The 14,763-nt window shown below is 56.7% G+C and overlaps 2 protein-coding genes across 2 annotated transcripts in view; one reads left to right on the top strand and one right to left on the bottom strand.

Annotated features, from left to right (window-relative positions):
* Positions 1-1,705, top strand: part of LOC112957100 (slit homolog 1 protein-like) — a gene marked incomplete at its 5' end in the record, with an annotated part of 38,190 nt that extends 36,485 nt beyond the window's left edge. The window contains one exon of the mRNA XM_026050670.1: positions 1,620-1,705. Coding sequence (XP_025906455.1) covers positions 1,620-1,705 — 86 coding nt within the window. The remainder of the gene's footprint in view (positions 1-1,619) is intronic.
* A 7,402-nt stretch (positions 1,706-9,107) lies between these two features.
* Positions 9,108-14,389, bottom strand: LOC112957033 (titin-like). Its single transcript, XM_026050547.1, has 2 exons — positions 14,334-14,389; positions 9,108-13,665 (listed from the first exon to the last, which is right to left on the bottom strand). The coding sequence occupies exon 2, from the start codon at positions 13,596-13,598 to the stop codon at positions 9,141-9,143; it is 4,458 nt and encodes a 1,485-aa protein (XP_025906332.1). The 5' UTR covers positions 13,599-13,665; positions 14,334-14,389; the 3' UTR covers positions 9,108-9,140.
* Between the last annotated feature and the right edge of the window lie 374 nt (positions 14,390-14,763).

Below are 14,763 nucleotides of genomic sequence, written 5' to 3' on the forward strand. Positions count from 1 at the left end.
TTTTTTTTTTTTTTTTAAATAAGAAATGCAGCTACACAGATGGACTAGTACAGGGCGGGAGCGCAGCAGGGGCTGCTCTGCGCCTTCCTCGCCCTCCGGCCTCATCTCTGCTCGCTGCACCCCGGCAGGCAGGGCCAGACTGACGGGGCCTGACACCGCCCGAGGGAAAGGCTTGGAAGGGGCTGGGACACGCAGGCCGCAGAGCGAGGCATGCGGTGGCCCTCAGTCCCGCCGTGCCCGCGGGCTGCGCTCGGCTGCATCGCCTCCRGGCAGCAGCAATGCTCCCGGGATGCTGCCGCCCCGCGGAGCCCACCTCGCTGCCCCCAGCTGCAGGAAGGGGCACCCCCATTCCAGTCAGCCCAAGCCCCCAACGCTGCTGCGCCCTCAGGGTCCTGCTCTGGGCCGGGCTGCRGGTGCATCCAGCGTGAGCAGAGCYGGGGCTCAGCTCCAAGGCAGCCCTYGGATGTGCTGGGTGCAGGGCAGCCCCGCAGTGTCCTGCTGGGCTGGAGCAGGACCCGGGTGTCTGTGGGGTCCCATGAAAGGTGGCTGTGGCCTCGCTGTGTAGCACGGTCCATAACGTGATGCCGGGACGGCCTCGGGGTGCKGAGGGGCGGCTGAGGTGCCTGCTAGGTGCCTTGCCCTGGTCCTGCTTGGGGGTGATGTTAGCAGAGCACGGGCCCCAGGCTGGTGTTTTGCTCCGCGGCGCTTACAGCCCTACCTGGCCTCACCGATTGCCGGCCTCTCCGACCTTGGGATCTGCTTCCCAACGGGGCACCCYGAGCCCTGGAGGGCCTGGACGCTGCTGTGCCATCCGCAAGACCCCGGAGGTGCCTGAAGGCACCTGAAGAGCTTGGGGGCACCCAGCAAAAAGAGCAGGAGGCCCTGGACACCCCTGCAGCCCGGCGAGCACGCCGAGGGGGCCGGTGGCTGCTAGGACAGCAGGAACGCGAGCCCACCGTGCCCTTTGCCAGCGCKTGGGCCTTACACGTGCTGGGGCTGGAGCTGCCCACGGCAGAGGCGCCCGGGGCAGGTCCCACCAGCTCCTGCCCCGTGGGCGCTGCTGTGCCGAGCGAGGCCGCGCCGAACGCTGCTGCAGCACAGGCAGCCCATGGGGACAGCGCGCGGCCTGGCYGCCCGGCCTTGCTTTATGGACACGGGGGCTGCAGGTCGAGCCGGGACACTCCGTGAGCCGGGACGCTGCTTCGGCCCTTTGGACAAGTCACCCCACCAGCAGTGCTGAATCTCTCCAGCCCACGGTCCAGCGYGGGCCGCGCTTGTGCCCTGCACATCAGCGCTGGGAGCAGGTCCAGGGTGACGGGACCATCCCTGACCCACCCCAGCCACCAGGGTGCCCGGCGCCCTGGGCCCGTGTCCTGGTCCCAGCCGCCCTCTCCAGTGGGAGACCCCTGTGCTGCACCATGGACCCAGGACACGTCTCATTTTGCCCATGGCCGAGCCCGGGCTTGGTTGTGTTGTGTTTCTGTTCTCGCTGTAAGCTAACCGCTAAAGTATCTCTTTATACAGAATACTTACAGATTCTAATATATATTTGTATTTCATTTTGTTATAGTATTTTTATATGTTCGGGTCAACAAATGATGTTTTCTTTTTGTTTACAGATGCTACGGGGCAGGACAGTGGCTGTGGCTTTGTTGGGCCCGTGGGGTTTGTGTGTGTCACTATTGAAGACGCTGGTTTGTACTAGGCCGGTGAGGGAGGCGCTGAGCACCCTTTTGCTAGCAGAGGCTGTGTTGTTTTAGGAGATGTTCGATATTGTCTATGTTGTCTTCCACGTGAACATGACATTTATTCCTTCAGCGGCCCGGCCTCGTCTTTGCCGGTGGGGAGGAGGGCAGGGTCCTCCTTCCCGGGGACCGAGAAACCCCCAAGGCGGGAAGCCCCTTTGCTCTGAGCTAAGACCTCCCTTTAAGAGCAGCCTCCAGGAGAAATCCCTTGCAGAAACATCCCGGTTTCTGGGATGCACCCCCTTGGTCCCTCCCCAAGCCACCCTTTCCCTAGGATGACAACACCAAGGCAGGGGACACAAATCCCAGGGCCACCCGCCACTCTGGGACCCACCTGGGAGAGCTCCAGGCATTAGCTGGGGAGAGGGGGAGCTCGGAGCCCGTCCCACCGCGCGGCCCCGTCTGCACCCACACTCACCTTTGCTCCTTCCCAGTTATCACACCGAGCAAACTTGGATATCAAAGAAACGTTTAATAAGCTGCAATAAAATACGGACCTTTAGAAAGCTCATAGGGTGAATATCAACAGTGGAGGAATAAAAGAGAACAAGGTGGTGGGAATCCTTGAGGAGTTCAAATCTGAGTCAGGAACCTTTTACCTGTAACAAGAACACAGCTTCCTCGATAGTCTAATATGAAATAAAAGACAGGAGCACAGAGTTCACAAAATGTCAACATTTAGAGAGTTGATACATATTCAAAATTCAAATGACTCAGCTCTTATAGCTATACATATTGATTTAAAGCAACTTAATATAATTTTATTTTATTTTTTATATACATTTTCAAAGGTTCATCAGGTGAGGTATGTAAACATTATCTAATGGAAACTCCTCTCAACACTTCCAACCAATAATTCACAGCAGACATTTCATAGTCTCAAATCAAGACGCAGTACTTCCCACTACCCAGAGCAAACGGAAAGGCAGTCTCCCAAGCCCCATCTTCCCAGCTTACTTTTGCCAGAGCTGTTCTGTCAAGTTCACATTGGTTAGGCTCAAACATACAGTACCGGACAGGAGGACTTTGCAGAGCAGTGTCTAAAAATCATAYGGAAACAAAGAGAAAAACAAAACCCTTCCCGAGAAGCAAACACAGGTGAAAGAAAAACACTCATTATTGGGATGGAACCAATATATAAACAGTGAAGGGCCTGAAAAGAAAGTCATCACTGGKTTTTTGCTGCCTTTTTTTTTTTTTAATGCGATTATTCTGGGGGAGAAGGGAGCGTGGGACRAGCCCCTCGCTCCACCCTCAGAAATGAGGGACACCAGGAAAGCAGAGCCGACCCAACACGCGCTGCCRTCCGCGGACAGCCGGGCAAACACAYCCAGACAKGAGGGGTAAAACCAGAGAAACCCAAATACACTCGGCGGGGAAGAAACAACCAAACAAGCCAAGGAGCTCCAAGCCCTAGAAGGAGACAGAAACTGCAGAACGGCAAAGCAAACAAGCACAGGGCGCTCCGGCCCGAGCGCGACGTCGGCCGCCCTCCCTCGGGTCACCTCCACCCGCTGGGCGCGCAGGAGGAAGCGCTTTGGGAYGCATTTCCAGGCGTGTTTTTGCTGGCAGTGACTCCCCGTCGCGCCCGGCCGAGGCGCCGCCGCGTTCCCGGCCACGGGCTCCGCGGAGAGGCGGGCGGCCCCTTGCCCGCCCGGGCGCCGGGCGTTATTACTACTAATCTTATTGCTTGCGACACCCCCCTGCACCTTGGGGGGCCCCAGCAGCTCGCCCCGTCCCCAGCGACGGGCAGGGCGGCCGCCTTCGACCAGTTCTACCATCGTCAGAATGAGATGAAGAGTTAATGCTTCGGCTCGGAGGCGGCAGCGGCAGAAACAAGCCGCGCGCCGGCACCGTCCCCCCACCCGCCCCAATCCCCCCCCAAAATCCAGCCCCACGAGCCGGCCTCCCCGCAGCACCCTGGGGAGCCCCTGCCCGCCAACCCACACCAGTCACGACACGAAGCTGTGGAAAGCCCATGAAATAAATATAAAAAACCACTATTTACAATATTAGATCCGTGAGCATGAAGTGAGAGTAGAAGAAAAAGAGAAAAAGCCTTTTCCTGCCCCCCAAAAGCTTAAAAAGTAGGTTAGCATCCTGCTGCCTAGCACAACACTATCTTACATGGCACCTACACATTATATATATTCACATTTCATTTTAAAATTAGGTACTCTTACAAACAGACTTAGAAAACCTTGGCTTGCGGCGTGGCCCGAGGCACCCGGGCGATCCAGCGCGGCGGGAGCCCCCGAGCTGCCAACGTGCCCTGCATCCAACGCGCCCGGCACCGCCTGGAAGTGCTCTGGGAACGGGGGGCCCGTCCACGGAGCGGGGACGGGAGCGGGGACAAGGAGGGGACCATGATTTCCGCTAAGCCTAGGGAAGGGGGTCTTAATACAAACAAGAACTCCTGAGAACATCTTAGAACAGATGGATTCATTTCACAACCACCGAGCTAAAGGATGGGCCGAACGGACGCTACGACGCAAGGGGGACGCGCGCGACRCGGGGAAATCAGATCCTCTTGATTTTTTTTTTTTTTCACAAAAATTTACAGCTACAAAAAGGCGGGGGGGAATAAAAAGCTACGGTGACGTCCCCGGCAGGGGGACGAGCCCAACCCGGCGCTGTCCGTAGCCCATCTGGACCTGAGGACACGGAGAGGCTCGGGCAGCCCCACGGGCCGTGATGTGGGGAGCATAGGGACCATTTAATCYTGTTTCCCAGCCCCCAGGGGCTGATGAGGGAGAAAGTTCCTCTCAAAGCACTGCTGCCCACTCGACAGCACTTCGGAGGAGGTTTGCTGCAAAGATGCCCTGCTGAGGAGCGTGCCGTAGGGCACAGAAACACCACGGCACACGAGCGACTAGCTGGGAAGAATGACCTTTTCAGTGATGAATATTAAATGTGTTGATCTGGGATGCGCTGCCTGCACCCAGTCTGCAGAGAAACAGAGGAACTAGATGACAGTCTAACAGCTACAGACAGGAGGAGCCATCCCGCACTCCAACTGCTCTTGATGCAGCCCTTCCCTAYGACGGGCGAGTTAAGACAGGCACATTCAGGCTCCGAGCACAGCGATCCCAGCCCAGCAAGGCCCTCCTGAAGGATAGGTAAGGCGTCGAGTTCCTGRCCCTGGGAACTGTGAAGGTCCAGAGCTGCCAACGACAAGCTGAGGGAGGAAGAGTTAACCAAGCAGTCGCGAGAGGTGGCCTCGCAGAAGAGGCTGAGATGCAGATCCAGGAAGATGCGACTCCATCGGCATGGAACAGGGAGCTGGAACGGAGACTGGTTTCAAGATCACAATGAGGAAGTGCTCATTAGGGAAAGCCAAAGTGAGAGACAGAGGATAAATACTTAAAAGACATGAATTACATGGGACAAGCATATGTATTTAAGAAGAAAAACCCTGAAAAACACAGCAATGGCGATTTGGAGTGTGTTGAGAAGACAGYAGAATGGCTTTAGCATTTGAAGAGGGCCACGACTCCAGGGCAGCAGCAGTAACAGCATTTGGCTCGGTCTGAAATCACAGACAGGGATAGGAGCCCGACCGGGGAGGCAGCTGTGGGGCAGAGGAGGGCACTGCGGAGGTGCCAGGGGCATGGTCTGCACCCACAGCCGATGCCCCTGTGGAACAGAGGCGATGAAAAGCGTGSCTTATCTCCTGCCATTCATTAAGGTCATCTACAATGTCCTGTCCATCCATTTCGTTGTGCAGAAATTGCATTTATTTGGCACGGGCCGTGCCTCACCAGCGCACAGCCCGAASGAGCAGAAACGGGCAGTGCGTGTCCCAAGGCATCGACCGGAGCAGCAGGTATTACCTCCAKGCACGTTTGCAGCCCCTGCACACTGTTCTAGCTGAAATGTGGCTGCACGGAGGGAAGAAATGCCAAAGTAAACCAGGAGGTTCACTTTGGGACATGAAGACTGATCAGAAGAAAGAAAAGGAGAAAAAAAATAAAATAAAATAAAAATCAAGCATTTGAGCACCCATTGAAATAAAAGCAGCTACTCAGCCAATGCCAGCCTGTATTTTTTTCCCCAAAAAATAAAGCACTCAGAAGCAAGCTTGTGAAGCCCATTGGAAAAATGTCTTGTAACCTGCAGGATGGGGAAGCTACACACAGTTAGAAGGGGCAGAGATGGCCCTTCCCGAAAGCAGCGAGTTCCTGGGCATCTGGGAGAGCAAGGAAAGGAGATGGGCAGGAAGCTGAGGGTGTCCTCAAAGCAGAGCGCCACACGTTACTTCTGGAGAGGATGAGGATCTCCAGCCTTCCCCAGTCCTGGGTCTCCTACCCCAGGARTGACTCAAGTAATTCCACGAGGCTGTAACCCGGAGCGCTTGCAGGGAAGCCCTGGGCTCCCCGCAAACTCCTGAGCTCGACCCATCACACACCCCAGGGCAGCCACGCAGCACCCTGGAGCAACTAGACTCTGAGGAGGTTTTCTCTGGGGAAGAAAAAAGAGAAAAAAGAAAAAAAAACAGAAAAAAAAATAGGACAACTCCCATATTCAGAATTACTCGTTTTCTCCTCCCTTGCTTTCTGAGGGAAAACGTAACAAGAACCCACAGGGCTCAGTCCAACCCAAGCCACAACCCCTATCCTCACACAAAACACACACCTCTACACATCCTTATGAAAAAGCACAGAAATTCAGATTTACAGCGACCAGGCCRAGCCCAGCTCCCACTAGAAGTCAGTAGCATCTTTGCACGGGGTTCGGGAGCGTTACGCTTGGAGCGGGACACGCGGCAGCGCCGGCCCCACGGAGCATCGCCGGCATCCACCAGGGAGAACAGACCCGAGATGAGCCCTGCAGCACCCATGGGAGCACTGAGGCCCGTGGGGAGTCACCTCCTGCACAGGGAAGCGCCACCAGACTAAGCCAAGACACAGCAGGACGACAGCAAACTACAGAGCAAGAAGGCAGGTTCAGAGGGGTGGGAAAAGAGGGTTTCCCTCTCAACATCTCCCCACTTCTTGCGATGGGTCCCAGCCGTTCCCCTCGGGAGTCGAGGTCTGGCTGTGAGTCAGCGCCATCAACTTCCCGACTGAGCAGCGGGTACCAAACTGGGGTAGTTCGGTACGTGGGTAGTTTGGTAGTGGGAAACAATCACTCAAACCTGCGAGTAGTGCAAAGGAGAGGGACGGGGGACCCCCCAGCACTGCTCCTGCTCCCAGCCTCTGCCCTCTAGCACCAAATGCTCCGCGCTCCCCCGGAGCCCGGGACCTGGGGGCAGCAGCACCCCTACCTGCAGCACCATGGCCAGAAAGCCCCTTTCGACCTGTTCTGCAGCGGTTTGATCCCGCTGAGGCTGCTGCCCGCGAGATGGGAAGCAGACCAGCCCACCTTTACCAGCAACAGTTTGGGAAAAAATAAGCAGAGCGAGAAAGAGAGCTCAGGTCTTGGGAAAGCTCCCGTCCCCCTAACAGCTCTGCAGCGGCTCCTCTCCGCGCGTCCGGAGCGAAGGCGGGTGACAAGGAAAGGGAGATGCTGCAGGGGGGCAGCACGCGCTCCCCAGCCCACATTTCTACAGAGGCTGCCCTAAGGAGCAAGGGGGAGGGCGGCCAATTCAGACAGGGAAGCAAGGGGAAAAGAAAACCTGCAAGAAAAGTAGGGAGCAGTCATTGAACTGCAGGCAGCGCCCTCCTTCCTCACATCTCTCCCCAAATGCCTTTAAATCTTTCCTGATGGAATGTTTGACATATTTAATACATGCAGTAAAAATTAAAGTAATAGATAACTTCATATTAATCTGTACAGGGACTGACAAGCTAGATTTAATCACTTCATAGCTGTTCAGAGAGTTAACTTATTCTAGCATGATTCAAAGGGAAGGTAAAGGATTCTTTTTCTTTCTTTAAAATCAGCCATTTCATAGGAAGAGACAAACGTGCCGCAGACCCGTGCGCACGGGCGCTGGGGGAAGGGAACGCGCTCGGGAGCACGTGCCAATCTGCAGCGCCTCGATTCACCCCCTGTGCCACGTGGGTGCCACGGAAGATTCAAAGGCAGTGACCTGCTTCCTGCTGCCAGTCCACACGTGCCAATGGATGCTGGGCAGCGACTGGAAGGGCTGGCAGTGCCCAGGCACAGCGGTCGCGGCACGGCCACGGGAAGGCGGCTCGCTGCCTTTCTGACACGTCTTCCCCCGAGTCGCGAGGCTGGGGCTGCCCTGCGCCTCCGCTACGGGCTCCTCGCTGGCTTCTGGATGCGCGGGAGGGAGACCTGCAAGGCGCGGGRCTGAGCTGAGCTGAGCCGAGCAGCCTGGCCGCTTCCCCCCCGGCACAGAGGCACGGCAAGGACGACACCGCTGCACCCTGCCAGGAGGAGGAGGAGGAAAGGGAAATTGTACTTAGAAAAATAAAATTTACTCAGACCCTTATCTCAACCTTATTCCAAACAYCGAGATCCCTGCTCTAGGAGGGCGCTATGCAGCAAGTGCACGAGGACACACCACGAGGGCCAAGGGAAAGCGCACAGAGCGGGAGGAAGCCAGGCCAGGAGAAAGCCAAAGACTCAATCCTTTGCAAAGAGCTGCAGAACCCGCTTTGCTGCCCGAGACCACAGAAATCAACACCGGGGCAGCCAGACGCGGATGGGTGAAGACATTCCRTCCAAAACCAAGGCGTAACGGGACCTGTTCAACCTGTCACCATGAGGSTGAGCACGGCCCAGCCCGTCCAGCCGGCCCAGCATCCAGGATCCGCACAGCATCTCCTTTGCCTTCCCGCTCCGCCCGGGTCACCCCACCTGGAGGCCCGTGGGACGGGAGAGCCAGGCGGGGATCAGAAGTACACGCACGAGGAGCGAGTTAACACCTCTCCGCAGGTAACAGCACGGGACACCAGCGGCTGCACCTTCCTCTCCCTCACCGATGGGAAATGCTTTTGGTTTTGCTTTAAATGCCACTAGTGAGACAGACAGAAGGAGGACRCTGAAGGACAGGGAAACGTTTGCGTGCACTGAAAGGCTGCCGAAAGCTACTTCATGTGCACAAAGGTGGTTTTCTTTCTGCTACAGTACAAGTGCTTGTGCCTCAAGTATAAAACGCAAGCCTCCAAATCACACAGACGAGCTTCTTATTTTTATTTTTAAAGTGATAAATAAGGCACTGTACTTTTAACTAAAACTGCCTGGTTCCAAGTTTAAAAATCCAAGGAACGTTCAAACTGCAGGAGCTTCCTCCTGAACAGCAGAGACAGACAGGCTGCTCTCTTCTCTGTCCGAGACACATCTTCCGATGCCTAAAATCACGGGCGTTATCCATTAACTGCGGATTTTCAAAGGCTTGCTACAGCTTATAAAAGCAGCTTTAGTTAATGCATGGTAAAGGATTACTACTATACATCAGTTTTGTACATGGCTACCAGTTCCTCGCTATTTCGTATCCAGCCGCGAGCGCTTGCTGTGCGAACAGTCAACCTTGGCCCTCAGCTTCCTCTTGCCCTGCGCCCCGCCGCTCTCCTGCATCTTCTTCATGGACCTGGTCAGGGTTTTCCCGCTGCTCGGCTTCTTGTTGGCCAGCTTCTGGGAGCGCGTGGAGGACTCGCCCAGGGGCTTCTGCTTGGGGGCCTTGGCCAGCTCCTCGTGGCCGGGCGGCAGCGCGGCCCGGCGGCTCGTGTTCTCCTTGCCCTTCCGCAGCGGGAGCCGCGCTTTCTCCAGCTGCCTTCTCGGGGCTCTCTTCTCCTTCAAAGACATCTTCCTGGCGAGCTTGCTGCTCCGCTCCACGGTGGCCTGCTTCCTGGTGGCCGGGGCCTTGCCGCTCACCTCCGAGTGCTTTATTTTACCGGCCTTCTTGGCCGGCAGCCGGTCCCTGCCRGAGGAGCCGGGCCGCTCCTGCGGGCTGCCGCTCTCCTTCAGCGCCCTCTTCTTCTTGGGGAGCTGCGGGTCGCGTTTGGGCGAGGGGTCCTCCTGGGACCTGCCCTTTCCCTTCCGCCCCTTTCCCAGCCCTTCCACAGAGGGCGATTTTGCAGGAAACGCGTCCGCTTTGATCTGCAGGGCCAGCTTCGGAGACATCAGCGGGTTGATGCACACGCTTTTCCGGCTTTGCTTGCTCTCCAGGGCAGAGTGATCCCCCGGGACGTCGCTCCTCTTCTCCGCCTTCATCGCGCGCTGCTGGGCTCGGAGCTTCCCCCGCAGGTTGGAGTATTTCCGCAGGATCCTGCTGCTTGCCTGCGCRGGCAAGCTCGGAGCGGACTGAACGCTTTTGTCTTCGCTCGCTTCCTCGGAGCTGGCCTCAGGAGGGGACGTCTGGTTGGCACCAGGGGCTTCTTCAGCCTCGGCTTTTTCAGCATTCTCCCGAATTTTGGCCCACAACTTTTGGTTCTTCGGGTTATTCCGAGCTGGGGTAGTTGCAGCGAATTTCTTGAGGTGTTTTTTCAAACGTTCGGCTTGCAGCGAGCTGGGATAGAGACTGGAAGAGGAATACTTCTGCAGGGGGACTTTAATGGGGGGTATCTCCCCTGGGAGACGGGTGTTGAGTTTCTTCACAATTACTAGAGATCTGGTTTCAGTTGTCTCGAGGAACCACTGGCAGATGTCAGACAGCTTAAAGGCTTTCATAAACAACATCTGGACAGGAGAAAGCTTCTGAACTTCCAGTGACCCTCTACTTTTCCGTGTCCTTTTCTTGCTTTTCCAAATCTCTTTCAGTTTGTCGGCTTTGTTCTTCACCTTGGGCGTCGGTTGCACTTCCTTTTCCAGCTGGATCCAGCCCTTCTGAACTTTCATGTACTGGGCATTGAACTCGGCAATGAGCTCCTGGTTGTCCTCTTCAGCACACCACTCCATGAACTTTGGCTTGCTGTCAGCTGTGTCAACGTCCTCCAGCGCTGCGGAGTCGTCATTCCCTGAACTGCATTCGTCCCTCAGTTTGGGGATCGCTTGCATAGACTCCTTGCCTGGTGTGTTCTTCTTTGCAGTGTCTACAGGTGCAGGTGGGTGTCTCAAGTTATAAAACTGCAGGGCCACCTTTTTATGCTTCACAGCCTTTGCTGGAACATGCCTGCTTCCACCTCTGCTGCTGGGACGTGGAAGCAAACTGGTCACTGGCTCAAAACTCTCAAGCTTTTCCATGTCCACGGCACTGTCAGCGCTCTCCTCCTCCTCCTCCTTTCCACTGTCATTGCCTGGTTTCATGTCCACTTGCTCTGCATCACTTGTGGCCATGGAGCTTTCCTGGGGGAGGAGAATGCCTCTCTTCTCAGAATCAGCCCGGACACACATTTCCAGCGTCGCACCTGCCTGACTTGGGCTGCCTTTAGCAAGGGGGGYATCTTTCGAGGAACTTTCTCCCTCTGCCGCAGTCTCTTTTGCTAGGATGCTTTTATAGGTTTGTCTAGTAGTGACACCGTTCTCCTCACCTGGCAGCTGCTCAAGGAGGCTCTCTGGAGCCTGGCTGGTGCTCGGCCCCTCACCGTTCCCGAGCAACGTTTTATGGAAGCAGTCATTTGGGAAGTGCACAGATGCCACCTCCTCCAGCGGCACTTCTCTCTTAAACCGCTTCGCGCCAGGATTCTTGGAGAGTTTGACCTGAAGGCAGGGAAGCTGCAGGGCGCTGGAGGAGCCCTCCTCCTCAGCACTGCCCTCCCCGGGCGGCTGCGACTGCTGGCTTCGCAGACGCCGGTCCGACGGCACCAGCACGCGCCTTCCTTTCTTGCGCTTCTTGTCCAGACTCTCTTTGGAAGAGACAAAGTCTTTCCCTGGTGTTTCCGAGCCTTCAAGCTCGGGCAGCGTTTCACCCTCAGCAGACTCCTCCTCACCCGGCAGACTCTTCTGCGGCGTCTCCCATTCCGAGACGGCAGGGAGGTCTGTGCTAGCTGGCACAGCCTCCTCTTGCTCGAGATCGCTGCCGCTCGGCTTGCTGGAGAGCTYGGCCTCGGGTTCAACGTGGATGCTCTTGTTCACGTCCGCACGCTGCAAGGCGTCGGGGAGCTCCGGGGGACTCTCCCCATCCGCAGCGGCAGGAGGATCATCAGGAATTTGCAGGTGCGGGGAGCACGGGGAGGGCTCTRCAGCGCGCACCGCCGAGGGCTCCACGTCCCCAGCACCTGGAAGCTCAGCAGGGTCCCTCACACCAGCACTGGCCAGAGGTGGGCTGTCCACAGCCGCAGAGGGCTGCAAGGGAGGCGTTGGCTCCAGGCTGGCTGGAAGGTCTGGAAGAGTTTGTGTTTCTGAACCCGGAGAACCTGGGGATCCTTCCTCCCTGCCGCGTGCTTCCGAGGCAGGAGGGCCCRTGAGGTCCCCACTCTGTGGGCTGCTGCCACCTGTGGCCCTGCTGTCCCCAGGGGAATCCAGCCTGCTGCCAGCCTGCCAGGGAGCGGCATCCCCAGCTCTCGCCTCCCCCGCTTGGGCRGGAGGGCAGCCTGGGGGCTGCGAACTGGCCGAGTCCTCCTCTTTCTGAGGACTAGGTGGAGCAGAGAGAGAGAACAGGGGCACGGCGACAGCACCTTCCCTCGGCCTCAGCACCCAGCYGTCCCGGAGCTCGCGTTCGGCAGAGCCCCCGTCACCTTGCTCCCTGCTTTCTCTGCTGCACGGCGCCCCTTTGGCCAGGAGCCGAAGGGAAACCCTCTTCTCGCCTTCCCTTCCTCCCCCTAAAGACCCTCCCGCCGAGAGCACCAGCGGCGGCTTCGTGCTTACTAGCGCTTCTGTCCGCAGGGCCGGGCCGCTGCCCCTCTCCTCCACGCGGGAGCTCTTAACCAGCGTGCGGACAGTGGGGAGCTCGCAGCACTCCCCGTTGAAATAATACCCCCGCGTGCTCTTGCGGGCCGTCTTGCGGGACGCCACCGCGCGCTGGCTCTCGAAGTGGCACTCGGTGATGGGCTGGCTGATGTAGACCACGTCGCACTGGTTGTCGTAGTCGTTTATCCGCAGCCCCGAGGCCTTCCTGCTCCTGCGGGGCGCGCGGGCCGGGGCGGCCTTGGCGCGGGGGTGCCCGCGGGGGGCGGCCGCCGGGGTGCCCGCGGGCAGCCAGCCCTCTTTGGGATTCTCCAGCGGGCCCTTGTCGCCCGCGTGCAGCGGGCAGCCCGCCTTGCCCTTGCCCGCCGCGTGCAGCACGTGGTTCTCTGCCTTTGGTCTCGCGTCGGGTTCTCTCGCGTCAAAGTCCTGGTGCAAAGACGCCTTCGAGCTGCACTGCAACGCGTTCTCCTTGTCAGCTCTACGAGGAGAGTTCACTGTAAAGCCAGAATCCCAGGACTCTTCGGGTAAAGCTTTGAAAGAGTTCTTCTGGGACCCCAGACAGCTCTCTAAGCTGTCCTCGCTGCCGTTCACATTTGCCACTTTGACAGAGATATAGCCTTCCACGAGAGTCTTACCTGCTACCTGCTCTTTGTTGTCCTCACACCTTCTGACGGGGATTTCTTGCTCGCGTCCAGCAGCCTGTCCTTCCAGGTTCTTTGCGGCATGATGGAAATTCAAAGAGGAAGAGTTCAACGTGCTGAGGTATCCTTGGGTGGAGCTATCCTTTGGACTAGCAGAACTAAGTCTAGTAACAGGGATGTCAGAGAAGTCTCTTTTCAAAGCAGGACTGCAGCTCTCTGCTYTGTCCGTAGACTTCAGCTCCGCAGGCTGCTTCAGGGTTTGTCCTGTAACATGCAGGGTGCCATCAGACCCCGACTGTCCTAGGTCTGAGCAAGCAGGGGGCTTGGATTCAGTACAAGCAGCACCCTTATCCTGATTTTCAGTGCTTCGCTGGCTGCAACCAGAGCCACAAGTAGGGGCCTCCATGCTTTCAGATTCAGCTCCCTGCTGCCCTTCGGAGTCCGGTTGTACTTCAGTGTATATGTCGTTGAGCACACGAATGAATTGCTTCTGGTGGTGCGTACACAGTCTGACCATAAACTTTTCCAGTGGAGACTTCGGCTGATTGTTAGAGTCTATTGCTATTGTCTCTGCTGCATCCTCACTAGAGAGACAAAGAGAGAAGCAATCAGTACCTGTCCCAGGGAACAAAGGCTCACGATGCAAAACTGAAATAACCCTTCTCTTCCCCCTTAGACGCAGCACTTGCCAGATCCCCAGGTGAGATCAAGTGTCCTGCTGTCATGAGGCTGGCAGGTGTCCCTTCATTCCCTAGTGTGCACGCTTATGCAGGCACATCACAGGATATGCACTTTTGTTTGCCTCCCAGTGCTAGAGCACCCATAATCACATTTCTACCTAGGATTTCCTAGACAGAATTAGGTGAGTAGGTGCCACATGACAACTGCAAGGCAAACCTAGGTTTCCTAGAGAAAAGAAGACCTACTGTATGCACAGTGCCCGTTGTGGAAGGCCCAACTCTACTGGGACCCACCAGAATGGCTGCACACACCTGCAGGTTTCAACTGCACAGCCAGGATTGCTGGGAGCAGATGCCAGGCATCAAAAATCTTAAGTCGTAAACATTGCTTATTTCTAGATAACAAAAGAGAATTGGAGGATTGGTCTAGGGCAAAAGTAYAGACTGCAGCTTAGGGAACCTTCGCTGTAATCAGTGGGGAAGTTTTGGAGGGTTCCCAGTGTGCAAGACACACACACACACACACACCCATGCACCCTTCCCTGATGCAGCACCTTGCCATCTGCACTGACCTTTAATTTGCTGCCATTTGGTAAAGTTGTAGGAAAGATCAACTGCCAGCTTGGTGCAGCCACATAGAAAAGCAGCCATCTACAGCCCCACATCCTCTGCATCCCTGCCACCAGCTGCCATCCCTTAACCAGAGACAACTGCCATTTACCTGCTCAGCCGAGGCAATTAATTAGGACTTCCTGGTGGARAAGTTAAGGGCTGGCCTAAATGCAGTGTCTGCAAGAAGCTGTTAACAACTGTTATGAGAACCACATTGGTTACCAACAACACAGAGCAGCTCTCCTCCTGGGCTGTGTGTGTTTGGCACTTGTGCCGCCTGATGTGGGACCTCCAACAGCTACTCTGTGTTGCTCCGGTGTAAGTGGTGCACTTTGAACCTCCCTCGCCTCTAACACTACCCAAGAAATGAAAGTCATTCCCKCCTGCTCT

Source organism: Nothoprocta perdicaria, unplaced genomic scaffold (genome assembly GCF_003342845.1).
Source record: "Nothoprocta perdicaria isolate Ctin4 unplaced genomic scaffold, notPer1 scaffold_7, whole genome shotgun sequence".
Lineage (NCBI taxonomy): Eukaryota > Metazoa > Chordata > Aves > Tinamiformes > Tinamidae > Nothoprocta > Nothoprocta perdicaria.